Source organism: Phalaenopsis equestris, unplaced genomic scaffold (genome assembly GCF_001263595.1).
Source record: "Phalaenopsis equestris unplaced genomic scaffold, ASM126359v1 Scaffold000002, whole genome shotgun sequence".
In the NCBI taxonomy this organism is placed as follows: domain Eukaryota; kingdom Viridiplantae; phylum Streptophyta; class Magnoliopsida; order Asparagales; family Orchidaceae; genus Phalaenopsis; species Phalaenopsis equestris.
Genome location: NW_018164444.1, coordinates 1,599,076 through 1,613,613, shown reverse-complemented (window position 1 = coordinate 1,613,613; position 14,538 = coordinate 1,599,076). Strand labels below are relative to the sequence as shown.

Genomic DNA, 14,538 nt, shown 5'->3' with positions numbered 1-14,538 from the left:
TCTATAGTAAATTTTTACATTTTGACCAGACCCCGTGGGTTTTTTCCTTTTACGAGTTTTCCATGTAAAATTTTTTGGTGTCACTACTAGATATTTTTATTTACCTAATTGTGTGTTGAATTCTTGTGCAACACTAAGATGATAATCCATTACTCTATCACAGTAAAATTTTTAGCACGTATCAAGCTGTTACATGTCAATATATAAGAATTATGTGGCATGTATATAAATTTTCCTTTAAATTCAGTAGTCAATCCTATTAAAAGACAACCATACGTGCAATTACTATATCGTGGCATTAAGATGATATTGCTATAGTCATCATAATACCACTACAGAGATGGCCACAAAAACCACTGATCCACCCTTAAATATACCACACTAATATTTTCACCAACCATACAACCCTAAAAATTCACGGTTCTGATTGAATCGGAAAATTATTGTGCATGGAAATCATCATAGCCGCACATAAAAAAATTAAAGCCGCACATAAAAAAATTAAAGGGAGGTTACGTGCGGCTGTGATCGGAGTACCCAATAATTTTCGGATTGAATCGAAGTTCTCGTGTCGGATTTATTGCAAAGTGCTAACCCCAAGCCGCAGACCCGCAAACGAAAGTCCTGAGAAATTTGCTTTTGACAAAGCTCAAGTTTTTCTCTATTTCCGCCGCTCTTCTCCGCTGCGGCATTAGGTTATCTCCGGAGCTCTTCTCATGGCTGCCAAGCCCCCGTCTAGTATGGAAAAAGAACAGGTTTGCTTCTCTTCCTTGCCTATATGTCATTAAAGACAGTGGTTCATTGAAGTAAAAAATCTAAAAATTATAAACTATGGATTTTTTTTTTTTTTTTTTTTACCTCACCCCATGGAGTGTGGAGAGTTTTGATGCTAAAATTATGAAAGTTCTGAGTTTTTGAAGGATATAATCGGGGTTCATTGCGTTGATTGACTTGAAGGTGTTCTGTCGATTTCATTTGCTTATATATAAATTGCTTACAAATTGTTATCTTTCCGCTACCTATTGTAGATCTTATGCTTTTGTTTTGTACGTAGCAATTTCTGATTTCATCATTAATGGCGTGATTTGATTCTTCATGATATATACGTGTTTTCTGTAAAATGCTAAGGCAATTTATTCTCTACCGTGCAGATTTTTGGGATGGCGGAGAAAGAGATGGAATACAGGGTAGAGCTATTTAACAAGTAAGATGTTCACTTATTAACTTCTACTTCTTGTTATATTTTTTGCCAGTTATTTCTGAATTCCTTCTGTTTAAATGGGATCTCAGTGCTTGTTGGTGCTAGTTTAAATCAACCTCCTGCACTCTTCCTTCTCTTTCTTTGAAGGATGCTTTTTTCTCTTTTTTAAACTTCATTAGGGATTGGTTATCACATTTATTAAGAATTGGTGATTCAAATATGCTTTTAAGTTCAATGGGATTGTCGTACTATATGGGTGATGATACAAAAGGGTTCACAAATACAAGAAGAGTTCCTTTTTTTTTTTTTGAATAAGGATTTCTAGGATCGAACCCCATGCTCTAATTTTTCACCATTTAGAATTTGAGATGAAGATGTTCATCTTTAAATTTCGGTACCAAATACGAAGATAGGTAAGAAGTTGCATTTACGATTGAGGTTGGTAATTCTCGAACAAATTGTCTTTTACATTTTCTTTACCCTTTAAAATGAAAGATTAGTGGCTCTGATGCCATGTAGAAAAATAAGAGTCTAGGAAAATTTAAATTGTTCATCAAAGCTACATAGAAAGATAAAATAAATAAATAATTATAATTACAAATACAAAAATTGCTTCTAGCTATTCTCTGTTTGATCATTTTGGGATTGTCAATTGATGCGAAGGGAGCAATTTGTGATTTTTTTTTTTTTTTTTTTTGTGGCATTTTAATTCGTAATGGAAGTATTGTCTAAGAAATGAATCGGTTCATCTAATTTTTCTTTTCTAGCTCTTTCGCCGGCTTATCTATATTTGATGGCCCTTCAACATGTCCTATTTCCGGAACCTACCCATCTGAAATAATCTTAGCTTGCCTGCTTTGTGGGATTAGTGCCAAGTGGATGAAATTCATCATTTGGCTTGTTGAGTCTTTCTTTATCTTGTTTGGCGGAAGTTACTGATGAAGAATTTGAGGGATAAGGTTATTTAGTTACTTTCATTGACTTGTACTGCCTTATATCTTCTTGAGATTGATTTCGTCTAAGTTATATTTCTGATTACGATTAATTAATGCTCCAGCCTTTTCTGGTTTAACATTTGTGCAATGCTTGGCCATTGACAATTGATTTCACTCTCTAATCTCCATATCTTATTTGATAGATAAGAGAAGACTTTAAAGTACCACAAGTTATTGAAAAGTTTGTTTTCTTTGAAATGAACTTCCAATGGAGCATAATGAGAACCTACGAGACTGCAAGTCTTGTATTTGCTAATATCATGTTTTCTACTTTATCGTGTTGGGCATTTATTTTCTCATTGATTTTGTTATTTTCATGGTCATATATATGTTGCTAACAACACCACTAAAATTGAAAAGCAAAATAATATTGTGTTTTTGAGGCTTATTTGAAAGTAAGGGCTCATCTTTTGATTAATGAAATTATTTTTTTTGTTGATTTTTTCAAAATGTTGATGTGATATTTCTAAGATTCTAGGACCTCTTAAGATGGCATAATATATGGCTTGGCTTGATTTCTAAATACTTGACTAAAACGAATTAACCTGCCTCAGCAATGCCAGCATTTTGTAAATAAGCCCCGAAATTGAGAGTGATTATGTGGTACTTGTTACTTAGGCAAGCTGTCTCACATTCTATAAAAAGAGCACTTATTCCAATAGGTAGTAAACTGTTATGATTCTCCAAAATTATGCGAATATTCATTAAAAACTTCATGGATTCGTCTGTGTGGAAATGTAACAAGATACTAAATGCTTGCAAATAAGTTTCAAAATGCAGCCAATCATTTGGGTTTTTTTTTGGCAAGTTTTGAATTCTTCTCATGCCACTTATTCATAAATCTTTAGGATTTGCTAATCACATACCATAACTCTTATTACGCCCATTATTTGTTCACAATTAACACATATTATTAGTTATTTGTGCATTAAATTGTCTTTATCTGTTTGTAACATTATTTAACCAGGTAGTAAATTCTCGCAAATAAGTTTCAAATTGTAGCCAATCAATTGGCATTTTTTTTTTGGCGAGTTTTGAATTCTTCTCATCCCACTTTTTCATAATGTTTAGGATTTGCTAATCATACCATAGCCCTTATTACGCCTATTATCTGATCACGATTAACACACATTATTAGATATTTGTGCAATAAGTTGTCTTTATTTGTTTGTACCATTATTTAACCAGGTGCTTCTTGTTCTAGAAAAGGAAAAGTTAATAGATGTATGCACTCATAATTTGGTAAAATTCAATGTTGACTTTATGTACTTGTCATCCCTAGTGGATTCTTGGTTATAGTGATCTATATTCAATTTATTATAGCTGCATATATACCCTATCTGCTATACAGTATTAGGGTCTGAAAATGACTCTGAATTCATTTTATCTTATTTTTTCCACAATTATGCATTTGTATATTGGATTTTTAGCATGGACTATAAAGAATTCAGAATTTGGTATTCCTAGTTTCAACATTTATTGTCCTAAGCACAATTTTGTAATTATTGTACTTTCTTCTACCATGTTTTTAAGAAAGTGATTCCCAATCATGCCTCTATATTATCCTTCTTTAACATTCATCTTATCACTTCATATTCCCAATACGGGCTTAAAATTACTCTTGCTAAATGACCTGTATGTCGTGCTCTACTCTGAAAGCCATTTTTTTACTATATTTTATCCCATATAGTTGATCCCCATTCTTTGAAGTATTTCTATAGGAAACTTAATGGTTACATTTTATGTGATAGAATTGTGCATCTAATAAATGCCATCATGAAGCTACTTTGATTGATTATTTCTTGCTGTTTAATGCAGGCTCACTCATACATGTTTCAATAAGTGCATTGAAAAAAGGTATGTTTTTTATAGTTTACCAGTTTTGGCCTAATATATTTGTTTTGTGCCTGAGAGTAGTTGGAATTTTACTTTTACAATTATTCACTTGAATTGTTCTAATCATTGAAACATCTATTAAAGTAAGTATTATAATAATGGAGAAGATATTTAGAGGATAGTGTGCATGGAATTTGTAGAATGAACATTTAGCATTTGGTACGTACTTTATGTGGTATTTACTTTTTTTCATGTAATATAAATAATTATTAGTTAATATTTTTAGAAGATAAAATAATATATGGGATAGGTTTAGGTATCTTGGATTAATATATAGAATTATATAAAGTGAAGACAAAATATAGAGTTATGATATGATGGTTAAAATGAAGATCTGTCTTAGCATTTCATGGATTCTTAAAGTTAAATTTGATAAAGTTACAATTAGTCTGAATAAGCTGTATGAATCAAGAATTTTGAGCAATAAAATGGTCATTGATAACTAAGTTGAGCGTAACAATAATTTAAATATAGAAATTTTGGCAAAGTTGAGAGGATAAAGTAAAGAATGATTAGAGTAATGTCTATTGAAGTAATGAGAGTTGAAAATAGACTTGGGTGATTTGTAAAAGAATAGGTAAAAAAATAATCACATTAGACGAGTAGATACAATTATTACTAGGGGATCATGAAGAGAAATGAATAGGAAGTGTATTTTAGAAAGCACTTAGAACAACAAATGAAAAGTGAGGATTCATACATATAAACCCAAATAAGTGGGATAAGACTAAAAAAATGATGATGATGATGATGATGATGATGATGACGATGAGATAATTCACTTGCATTATCCAAAAATAGGGTATATACCAAATTCTATGCATTTTTATAATTTATTCTAATATTTCAAATTGTTGGTTGAAACATCAATAACAAGAAGCCTTTGTCCTACTAAGTGGGGTCGGTTACATGTATTCTTTTTCTCCATTGTGTCCTATTGGGTGTCATATTTTCATTTAATTATAAATGATTGCTTGAAAGTTGAAACAAAATCCAACTTTTGGGCATTTTTACATTATACAGTTAGTGTGATTGTAAAGCTCAAAATCATATACTATATTTTATGGACTTAAAATTTCCAAATAGATTTGCATGCTGTACTAATGTTTAAGAGGTTTATTCATTCTCAGGGGCCAGGGCAGAGCCAAAAATATTTTTTTAGTGGGGGAGCAAACTGACAATTTCAAAAAAATCCTCAACATTTTTCCTTTGGGTTTAAAACTGGCATTGACGCTTTAAAGATATTTTTTTTGTTATAATTTTAATATAAAAATGTTAAATATATGCAGATATTTTTTAAAAAAAAAGTGTTACCTATAATTTTTGAAGGGGATTTCATTTCACAAATTGGATTGTGTGTAAATCAATGTTTAAATTTTCCAATTAGGTATTGAGGCGTTTTTCGTTCGTAAGGCCAGTGTAAATCTCGAAGTTGTATGAAACGTAAGCCTCATATTTTGAAAATTGTGTAAGTTAAAATAAAGTGGTAAAAAATAATATGTCAACATCATAACTTATAGATATATTAAAGAAATATATTAGCATCCTGACACAATAAAAAAAGACAAATTGTAACAAATTGTTGTAAGCTTAAAAACATATTGTAACAACTTGTACGAAATAAAAAAATGATATATACATCAACTAACCAAGGCATCAAATTAGCATAAAATATGAAATGAAAGTAACATAAAATATTAAAGTAAGACATAAAATGAGTTTATCATAATAGACATCTCTCACTTGTGTTATCCAACCAATATAATAGTATCCATAGATCTAAATAAAAATATAATTAATATTCAAAGCTAGAGCAACAAGCAGCGACAACAGGAGTAGCAGGAGGCAGCGACAGTGGTTGTAACAGGAGCAGCAGGTGGCTACGTTAGAGGATGCAACGACGGTTGCTGTAGTAGAAGCAACAGGTGGGGACAACGATGCTTGCCTCAAAGTAGGAGGCGGTGGCAGCGGAGGTAGTAATAGTGGCAACAACGACGCCGACGACAGAAGCGGTAGGCAGCGTTGTTGGGAGAGGGGAGCTTTAGTACATGAGAGTGCATCTTCAAGTCGTATTTGAACCATTTAATAGTGGGGGAAAAATGCAAGTGCAAGTGGCACACACGTCTAAACAAAAGTTAAGTGAGGTGCGCCTCAACGCCGACGACAGAAGCGGTAGGAAGTGTTGTTGGGAGGGGAGCTTTAGTACATGAGAGTGCATCTTCAGCTCGTATTTGAACCATTTAATATTGGGGAAAAAATTCAAGTGCAAGTGGCACACGTCTAAACAAAAGTTAAGTGAGGTGCGCCTCAACCAATGTAAGTTGTACGCCTCACCCGAGCTGCTTGAAAAATACACCTCAGAGTTTTCTTTTGGAATTTTGTGGAGGCAAGCCTCAAGGCGCCCCTTAGATTACGCAAATCTAAACAGTGGTAGGAGCATATTTGGATTGTCAAAACGGTTCAAACTGACCTGTTTGCATATTTGCTATATATATATATAAGAATCCCTGTTATTAATTGAATTTAAGTTTAGTTTCTTTAATAACATATTTGGAATCTTGATGTGATCCCAAATTATTTTGGACAGCCCAAATTTTAGATAGACAACACTTGCCTATGCAAACCCAATATTTTTCTTAACATTTATTTGTGGTCTCCTAATGAGGATATTTTTTTGTGTGTGGGGGGGGGGGGGGGGGGGTGGGTGGGGTGTTTGCTAGGTTACCTAGAGTCGAAGAAGGTTATATCAGGGAAACCAAACCCAAGTAGCTAGAACTCCAAGCATCAATTCAATGACTTCTTTGTTTCCCTCTAGTAGCATAATGGGAGTTGGGCCACCCGAGATTGGCACAAAAGGTTGGATGGGGAAAACTAGAAGGAGCAATGTGCTATTATTTTAGTTAAACTTCAGATTTGTATTTTAGCAACATGGTGACATCGTTTTATTCTAGATGGCCCAATATTGAAAATGGGATGTTTTCAATGCTGTTATGATCATATTATAAAGACTATTGAGCCCTATGATCTCTTCGACTTTATGAAATGCATTTGATGGGTTGCCTTATTTTTGAAATTAGATGTCTTAATACTTCCATTATGGCTACACGTCGACTGTTGAAAATTAATGTTGTACACCCGCCCTTGGTGATCCCCGTGTTCAGGTTTCAAATTGATTTATACCTTAAGCAATAAATTTGATGGTGCATTGATCAATCTTAGAAGTTATTATGTAGTTATCACATAGTTTTTAATTATACTTGGATTACATCATTGATCAATATTGAGTCCATATTTTAATTGTGATGCTTTCATACATGATTTTTGCTTTTGACTTGGGAAATTATAATCTTAGAGGCGATCATTAAAAGAATAAAAACTTTATGATATTTTATCGTTTTAATTTCCTCAGGTATAAGGAGTCTGAGCTCAACATGGGTGAGAACAGCTGCATTGATCGCTGTGTTTCCAAATATTGGCAGGCAAGTTTCTGATATTAGCTGGCCTTTATTATGAAATTTCTTTTCCTCTGATGTGTTTTATGTTTTGATTACAGGTGACCAACTTAGTGGGGCAGCTGCTCGGTTCTGGTCAGCAACAAGTGTGAAATAGTTTTTCATGTTTGTTTGTGCAATATTTGATTTTTTTTTTTTTCTTCAGTGAAGTCATTGGTCAGGAAACAGAAACTTAGGATTATTTATGTTTAAATCTGTTGTCTTTATTTTTTTTCAACTAATTATGTTTAAATATGTTGTCTTTATTTTTTGCAACATTAATTAGTTTGATGGGTTCTATAACTTTTTTTTTTTATTATTTTTATTTTTTTTATTGATGAATGAGTTGCACTTTGCTTTATTTTATTTTATTTTATTTTTTATTGATGAATGAGTTGCACTTTGCTTTATTTTTCATGTAAAAGTGCATGGCTAACTCAAGGGTCGCAAAGAAAAGGCAGATTTACATACATACCGCTCAGATTTACATTAATTAGTTTGATGCATGTTAAAGTAATTGTACTTTGATGTGATATGAAAGACTTTGGTGGGCGAAATTTTAGATATTTTGAGTATTTTTTTAAATTAAGACTACCGAATTACCATGTATTTCTATTTAGAATGCCTAAATTTTATTTTATTTTTTTTGTTTTTCAAAATTTTTATTTCACATCAAACATATTATTATTTTGAGTTTTAAAGAGTTATGCACATATTTTCATGCATTAATTAGATGGTATATTTATATATTGAGGTACAATATGAAAAAAAAATTGAAGTATAGGTTTTAGATAGGTAAATACATAAGAATTTAGTGGCATATGTGTAAATTTTCATGAGAAATTAGAGATAAATAATTATGGTTAAAGTTAGCCCTTTTATTCATCATAATTATTATTCTCATTCCAAATATTTAAGAGTGATGTTAAAAGCTTTCATGATATCAAATGAGAAGTTTTTATTTTATGAAGAAGTGTTTTTGAGTAATTTTTGCACTTGTTTAGTCGTCGTTTTTATTTATTTATTTATTTTTTTTTTCTGAACATATCATAGTAGCGCATCTATAATCTAAACAATTCCTTTTGATTTAGAGAATTTAGTTGTGTTATCCATGATGAATTTACATTTAGGCTTAGCAAAGTGATAGGAGATTTTTAAAATGAAAAATTAGAAAGAAAAAAACTCATGAGGCCTTACATAGTTGAAATAACCCCATCTGGCATTTTTGATATGAGCTTAACATGTGTCATCATTCCTGGAACATGAAGGCATAACAAAAATACAACTGAATTTGAGATGTTGCTAACATCCATGGTGTTGTAGATGCAATGAGGAGGCCATACAAAAAATACAATTGAGTTAGTTATGTTACTAACATGCATGGTGTTGTAGATGCAATGAGGTTGATGAGAAAAATAGAAGAGACCATTTCGATTATCTTGGAAACGACAGTCGCAGAGTTTATAGAAGTTGACCAAATTGGTCTTCCTATAAATAGAGAAATAAAAACTTGAAGGTGATGATAAGGCAGTGTAAAACAATCACAGAGGTCATAAAGATTGTTGGATTGATCCTCCCATAAAATGTCAAAATTATATGACCTTAAGACGACTAAGAAGGCCATCTTAGAAGGTTAAGGCCGCCCTTCAAAATTGTTAGAACAATCCTCCCATGGCGAAGTGGAATGTCATAAAGGTATAATGATAACAAAGTGCGAAGTCATTTATGTCTACATCTTGTGATAAGATCCTTTATTCTGCCCCCTAATAGAGCATATGGGATGTTGATTGACAAATTAAAGAACAAGCACAACTATCTACTCGGTCATCAAATCGATTTATCCCAGACTCCACATTATTCTGAGAAATAATATTTTAGCACGTCTAACCAAACTTAAAAAAATTGAGAGCAAAAATAAATAAGTGCAAATCCATGAATACCTTTCACTTTCCTAATGCCGATCAACCTAATTTCCTTCGATATTTACTTACATTGCAGCAGAAGACTACTCAGATTTGGACAAAAAAATGGGATATGTATTTCTATATATATATATATATATATATATAAATACAAGAAGAAATGCCAGGCATAAACAAATAAGAATTCAAAACCAAACATTAAAAGCTATAGTATTTTAGCTTCGGTTTTTCCATTTTGTTTCCAAATTAATTGCAACTTTGAGGGAATCTTCAGCTTCATTATCCATTCCAAGAGTAAAGAGAGAGGCAGCCTGGAGATAATAGGCGATATGCCACTCAGGTGATATTACCTGCGCCTGCATGGCATCTTCCAGAGCTTCTTGAGGCATATCGTTCATTAGATAGGACATGCATCGCCGCACATATACAGTTGGTGAAATCATCATTCCAAATTCGATAAACTATAAGAAAATTAAATTGGATTTGTAAATTTCATTTTAGAGAACCAGAATTTCAGTACATGAAGCATTTAGAAGGAAATATGAAATTGGAAAAAATAAAAATAAAAAACAAAACAAAATGGTTATGATCACAAACTGTTTCATTCAGATTGAACTGCATGATCTCAAGGAAGAGCACTCTTTTAAAGACAAATCGAGTCTCAGATGAGAAATTTTCTTGCAAAAATAAAATTAGTAGTGGTTTCAAAATCTTAAACTTAAGACAACATATGAACCACGAAACCATACATTCAGATGTGATAAAAAATGTTTTACCGTTTCAACATGCTACAGTACTTACAGGACCTTAGCTGTAATAAATTTAATATGAGTTTAGCCAAAAACCTGTGTATAGTTATCAATAGCGGTTCCAAAAGCTTTTGCCCTGAAAGCTATGTCTCCTTGCTTTTTAGTGTTGAGAGTCTCTTCCATTTGATTGGTCCACATTTGGAAAGAGAGCTGCAAGAAGAGTGACAATGAGCTTCTTTAAAGTGCAGTAGCTTATTCGTATCTACCATTGCATTTCATTCATTTGCCTGTAAAGCTGATATGGCTTATGAAGTTGAAAGATGAATGCTGCAGAGGCAACATTACCCCCAGTTCAATATAATCCAAATTTAAGTTTTAAAATAAGCATGTAATATTAATAGATGATGCTAGCCTCAAACTCAGCGCACTCTCTTTTGGTTCTTAGATTCTCTCTCTTCGTAATGCAAGAACAAGTTTAAACACAAAATTGAGAACAAAAGTCTACCTTCTATATCCATCTCTTTCTTTAGACCTCTCTCTGTCTATCTGACTTTCAAATTTAGGTTTCACCAATAAGCCCCACAATGTTATAGTTATTTTTCTTCCGTACCAAGCCTCTAATCCACCTAGAAAAAAGAAAAAAGAAAAAGGAAAAAGGTATTTTACTCACTGTTAAGTGAAGTAGTCCTCTGAAGTACACCCTATGCAAATAAGCAAACCAGCTCCAATTTGTAGTTCTAGACTCCTTTCTTTCTCGAACATATAGATACGGATGTGGCAATTGGCACCCCTCCCCAAGAACAAATTACAAAGGTTTAGCGCAAGTTGACTTTATGTATCCCTTTCTCCCTCCCATCATCTTGGAAAGATGGAAGATTCACAAACCCTCTTGTTTGTAACTGTTGAATCATAAATAGTCCTGTGTGAAAACACATCTCGAGAGCTAGAGTCGAGATAACAAAGATGAGAGAGAGAGTAATTGAGGAAGTCTCCATAGAGAAGCCGGGAAAGTTCATTTTATTCGCCTCTTTGCCCTCTATTTATAGGGATGTATTTGCACAGTTATAGAAAAGAGGGAATGGTTACGGAAACCGTCTTTAAAGTAAATTAATCGTGATGATTTAATACCAAATATATATTATAATTTGAATTCAAATATGACAACAACCGACTGGATGACGCGCTTGAGTTCGGTCTAAAGGCCGAGGAGACCGGTTGATTGGCAATCGGGCCTGCCTAAGCAAAAAAGCGATCGGCCAACGGATTGCGATTGGGCGACGCCCCTCGTGAGAAGTTCGAAACGAACAGGGACTATAGGTGTGATCTGCCGACTGAGTCCCTCATCACAGTGTGTCGGTCGACTCCAACCGAACGCGGATTGCGATTGGGCGGCGCCCCTCGTGAGAAGTTCAAAACTAACAGGGACTATAGGTGTGATCTGCCGACTGAGCCCCTCATCACAGTGTGTCGGTCGACTCCAACCGAACTATCAGTCCTTGGATGATCGGCTGGGATCATATTCCTGTAGTCTGATGACTTGGTGGTCCGGTCATCGTCCTGAGCTGCTTGACTTTTTTGAGATTCATGCTGACGGTTTTGGTGCGTACATAACAGTTCCCCGAGTTTTTCTGCTTCTTGAAAGCTACAATAAAGACAGGAAAACTAGTAAACAATTATTGACATACAAATCATGAATTGATTGAACAATTGACTCTCTTAGGGTTCCGTGCCAAGTGCGCTCTATAAATAGACTTGAGCCAAGCCTTGCACCATTCGTTGTTAGCTTCCCCTTGCCTAACCAAGGAGCAATATAGCTGATGGTTCGAGCCAGATCGTTGTAGATCCTCAAAGGCTGTCGAAGGCCGACTTTTGGGTCCCCTCTTGCAAAGAGGAAGAGAATTGTGAAGAAAGAAAAACGGTTGCGAACCGATCTTGTCTTTATCAACGTGGTCGGCTCGTCTGATGGCGCTGAGCTACAGTCGCCAAAACGTTTCTCAAGAAACCCTAGTGTCTAGGTCTAATGCAAACACAGACGTTAAGGATCGGCGAGACCCGACTAATGCAAAGGTTGCGATTGGAGAAAAGGAGCTGGAGGAAGTGAAGATCATCAGACCACGTCAGCCTCTATCTCAGAAGGACGGAGACACTTCGTCGCAAGGGAGAGATGACATTTCTAAGGTCATCTCCAAGATGGATTGATTTTTAGGTATGCAAGAATTCCCCTTTGGCAATTATTAGTTATTTCTTTTTAATGATTTTGTAATATTGTCTTGGATGCAGATGAGTCGACTGGGTCGGAGGGTCGTGAGGAAGGCGGGCCCCCTAAGGTCATCGCGGAGTTCCGACCCGCTGTGGTAGACAGTCTTTAGGCCAAGTACGCCAGGCTCTTGCCGCTTAATGTTCCATTGGGGCATCAATCACCTGACTCTTTTATCGTGGTAAATCCTTAACAGGGTCGATTGGCATGGCGACCGCCGTCCCCTAGAGCTGTGGAGCAGCGGGTAGGTGAGGCCGGATCACTAGCAAAGCCAGTAGGTCCTTCTACGGGAACGAGCGGAGGTTCGGCTAAGGATTCTGCGTAGGAGTTGTCCCCTCGCCTGACGATCATGGATTCGAAAATTGTTGTCTTGTAGGCGGAGGTCACCATCTTGCAGGACGAATTGAGAGCGCTCTGTGAATCGATCGATGTGGGCAAGTTTCATCGTAAAGCTAACTGGGTGGATCAAATTAGAATAGGCAGAGAGACGGTTCTCCAAAAATTGACTCATATGAGGTATGACCCGTCTGAGGCTTTGGAAGACCCGCTCATAAAACATTTTATTTGAGGTCTGTAATAATGTTACTGGCAATAAAATTGTCTTTAAATAAATTCAAAGAGATGTTTGGTATCACACTTATCGCTATGTGACTCATTTTTCGCGCCCGTGTTATAAATAGGGACTCCTCGTTTTTCATGCTTGCTTTATAAATAGGGCAAGAGACTGCTCCTTTCCTCTTTATGCGTTATGTTTTCCTTCTATGTGCCTTCAGTTTCTTTTTTATTTTTTCTTTTAGTCTTTCAACTATCTATTGTGTTCCGCGATGCTTCCAAAATATTCCCTAGCCCTCTTTGGCTACGTCAAGGGTGTCGATCTTCATTTTTGACGACAAACGAGGTGAAGGAACTGGAAAGGAAGTACGTTCTTCATGCCAACGTCACCCTTTGGGAGCTACTAGGGCTGCTTTGGGCAACCGACGTTGTGGGCAAGGACCTAGTCTTTTACCGAGACCAGTTCAAGCACGACCTTCAGTTACCTCTGTGCAACGAGGTCCAAAGTGTATTCAATACATATGAGGTTATTCCAACATAAGTGTTGCCGAACTCCGTGGCCGCGATAATGACTTTCGACCTCTTTTGTCAATGGAATCATATTTCATGGTCGATTGACCTCTTTAAGCATTTTTTCACGTTTAAGGCTGATAAGGAGGGCTTCACCATGTTTTCGGTAGGCAAGGAACTCAAGTGGCTGGGGTGGAGAATAAAATAAAGGACCGGAAGAAGTTTCTGGTCGGTTCCTGCTCAGGTGCCTGAGGGATCTATACCGAGGCGGCAGTGTGCGTGCCCAAGCCGAGGCTCTCCCCGAGAGCATGAATGTTGCCAAGGAGATTTTAACCGGCTGTACTCTCTCGGTTCTTCAGTATATCGCCGAGACGATGGTTACTCATGTGCTGACGAGTAAGATGATCGAAGAGTTGTGGCATCTCTCGGATATTGAAGAGGCGGTCCAAGCAAAGGCAGCGAAGGAAAAGTTCGCCGCCAAGCATCGGAAGTGAGGGTGTCCCTAGGGGTCAGGTAATTCTGCATAAGCAAGGACCCACTCCTATATAGTGTGGCCTCGAGATACCTTATTTCAACGTCTGATCATAACGTCGTTATTCAAGATAAGGTGACCGACAAGGTCTTATCACTCGAAAATATGCTTCTCATTTTGTTGATGCAGGGGAAGGAGGCGGGAGAACTTCTGTTTCTGGGAGGGCCCTGGATGAAATTGCGGTCGCAGACCCTTCTTTCTCAAAAGCGAACGCACCATCTCGTGCATCACCGATTGTCGTTACTCCACCAGACTCACAGGTCAGTGGTTAGTCTTTTGTTGTCCTGTCTAAGTGGAGACCGATCGACCTCTCTCCCCTTCCTTAAGTGCATCGTTTTCGAGGGCAGCCATGTCTCCTGGCTACAATCCCTAGCCTTCACAGGAAGGGAAGACCGGCCGCCAGGGAGTAAAAGAGTAGGTAGGAGGGGGGGAA

The 14,538-nt window shown here is 35.9% G+C and overlaps 2 protein-coding genes across 2 annotated transcripts in view; one reads left to right on the top strand and one right to left on the bottom strand.

Annotated features, from left to right (window-relative positions):
* Nucleotides 1–505: 505 nt before the first annotated feature.
* On the top strand, nucleotides 506–7,801 carry LOC110035842 (mitochondrial import inner membrane translocase subunit TIM10). Its single transcript, XM_020740154.1, has 5 exons — nucleotides 506–755; nucleotides 1,152–1,204; nucleotides 4,015–4,053; nucleotides 7,502–7,571; nucleotides 7,646–7,801. The coding sequence occupies exons 1-5, from the start codon at nucleotides 717–719 to the stop codon at nucleotides 7,694–7,696; spliced, it is 252 nt and encodes an 83-aa protein (XP_020595813.1). The 5' UTR covers nucleotides 506–716; the 3' UTR covers nucleotides 7,697–7,801.
* Nucleotides 7,802–9,668: 1,867 nt separating this feature from the next.
* The window catches only part of LOC110033323 (probable serine/threonine-protein kinase BSK3), a 16,846-nt gene continuing 11,976 nt past the window's right edge, over nucleotides 9,669–14,538 (bottom strand). The window contains exons 9-10 of the mRNA XM_020737257.1: nucleotides 10,351–10,464; nucleotides 9,669–9,966 (exon numbers count right to left, since the gene is read on the bottom strand). Of these exons, the coding sequence (XP_020592916.1) occupies nucleotides 9,721–9,966; nucleotides 10,351–10,464 (360 nt within the window). The 3' untranslated portion in view covers nucleotides 9,669–9,720. The remainder of the gene's footprint in view (nucleotides 9,967–10,350; nucleotides 10,465–14,538) is intronic.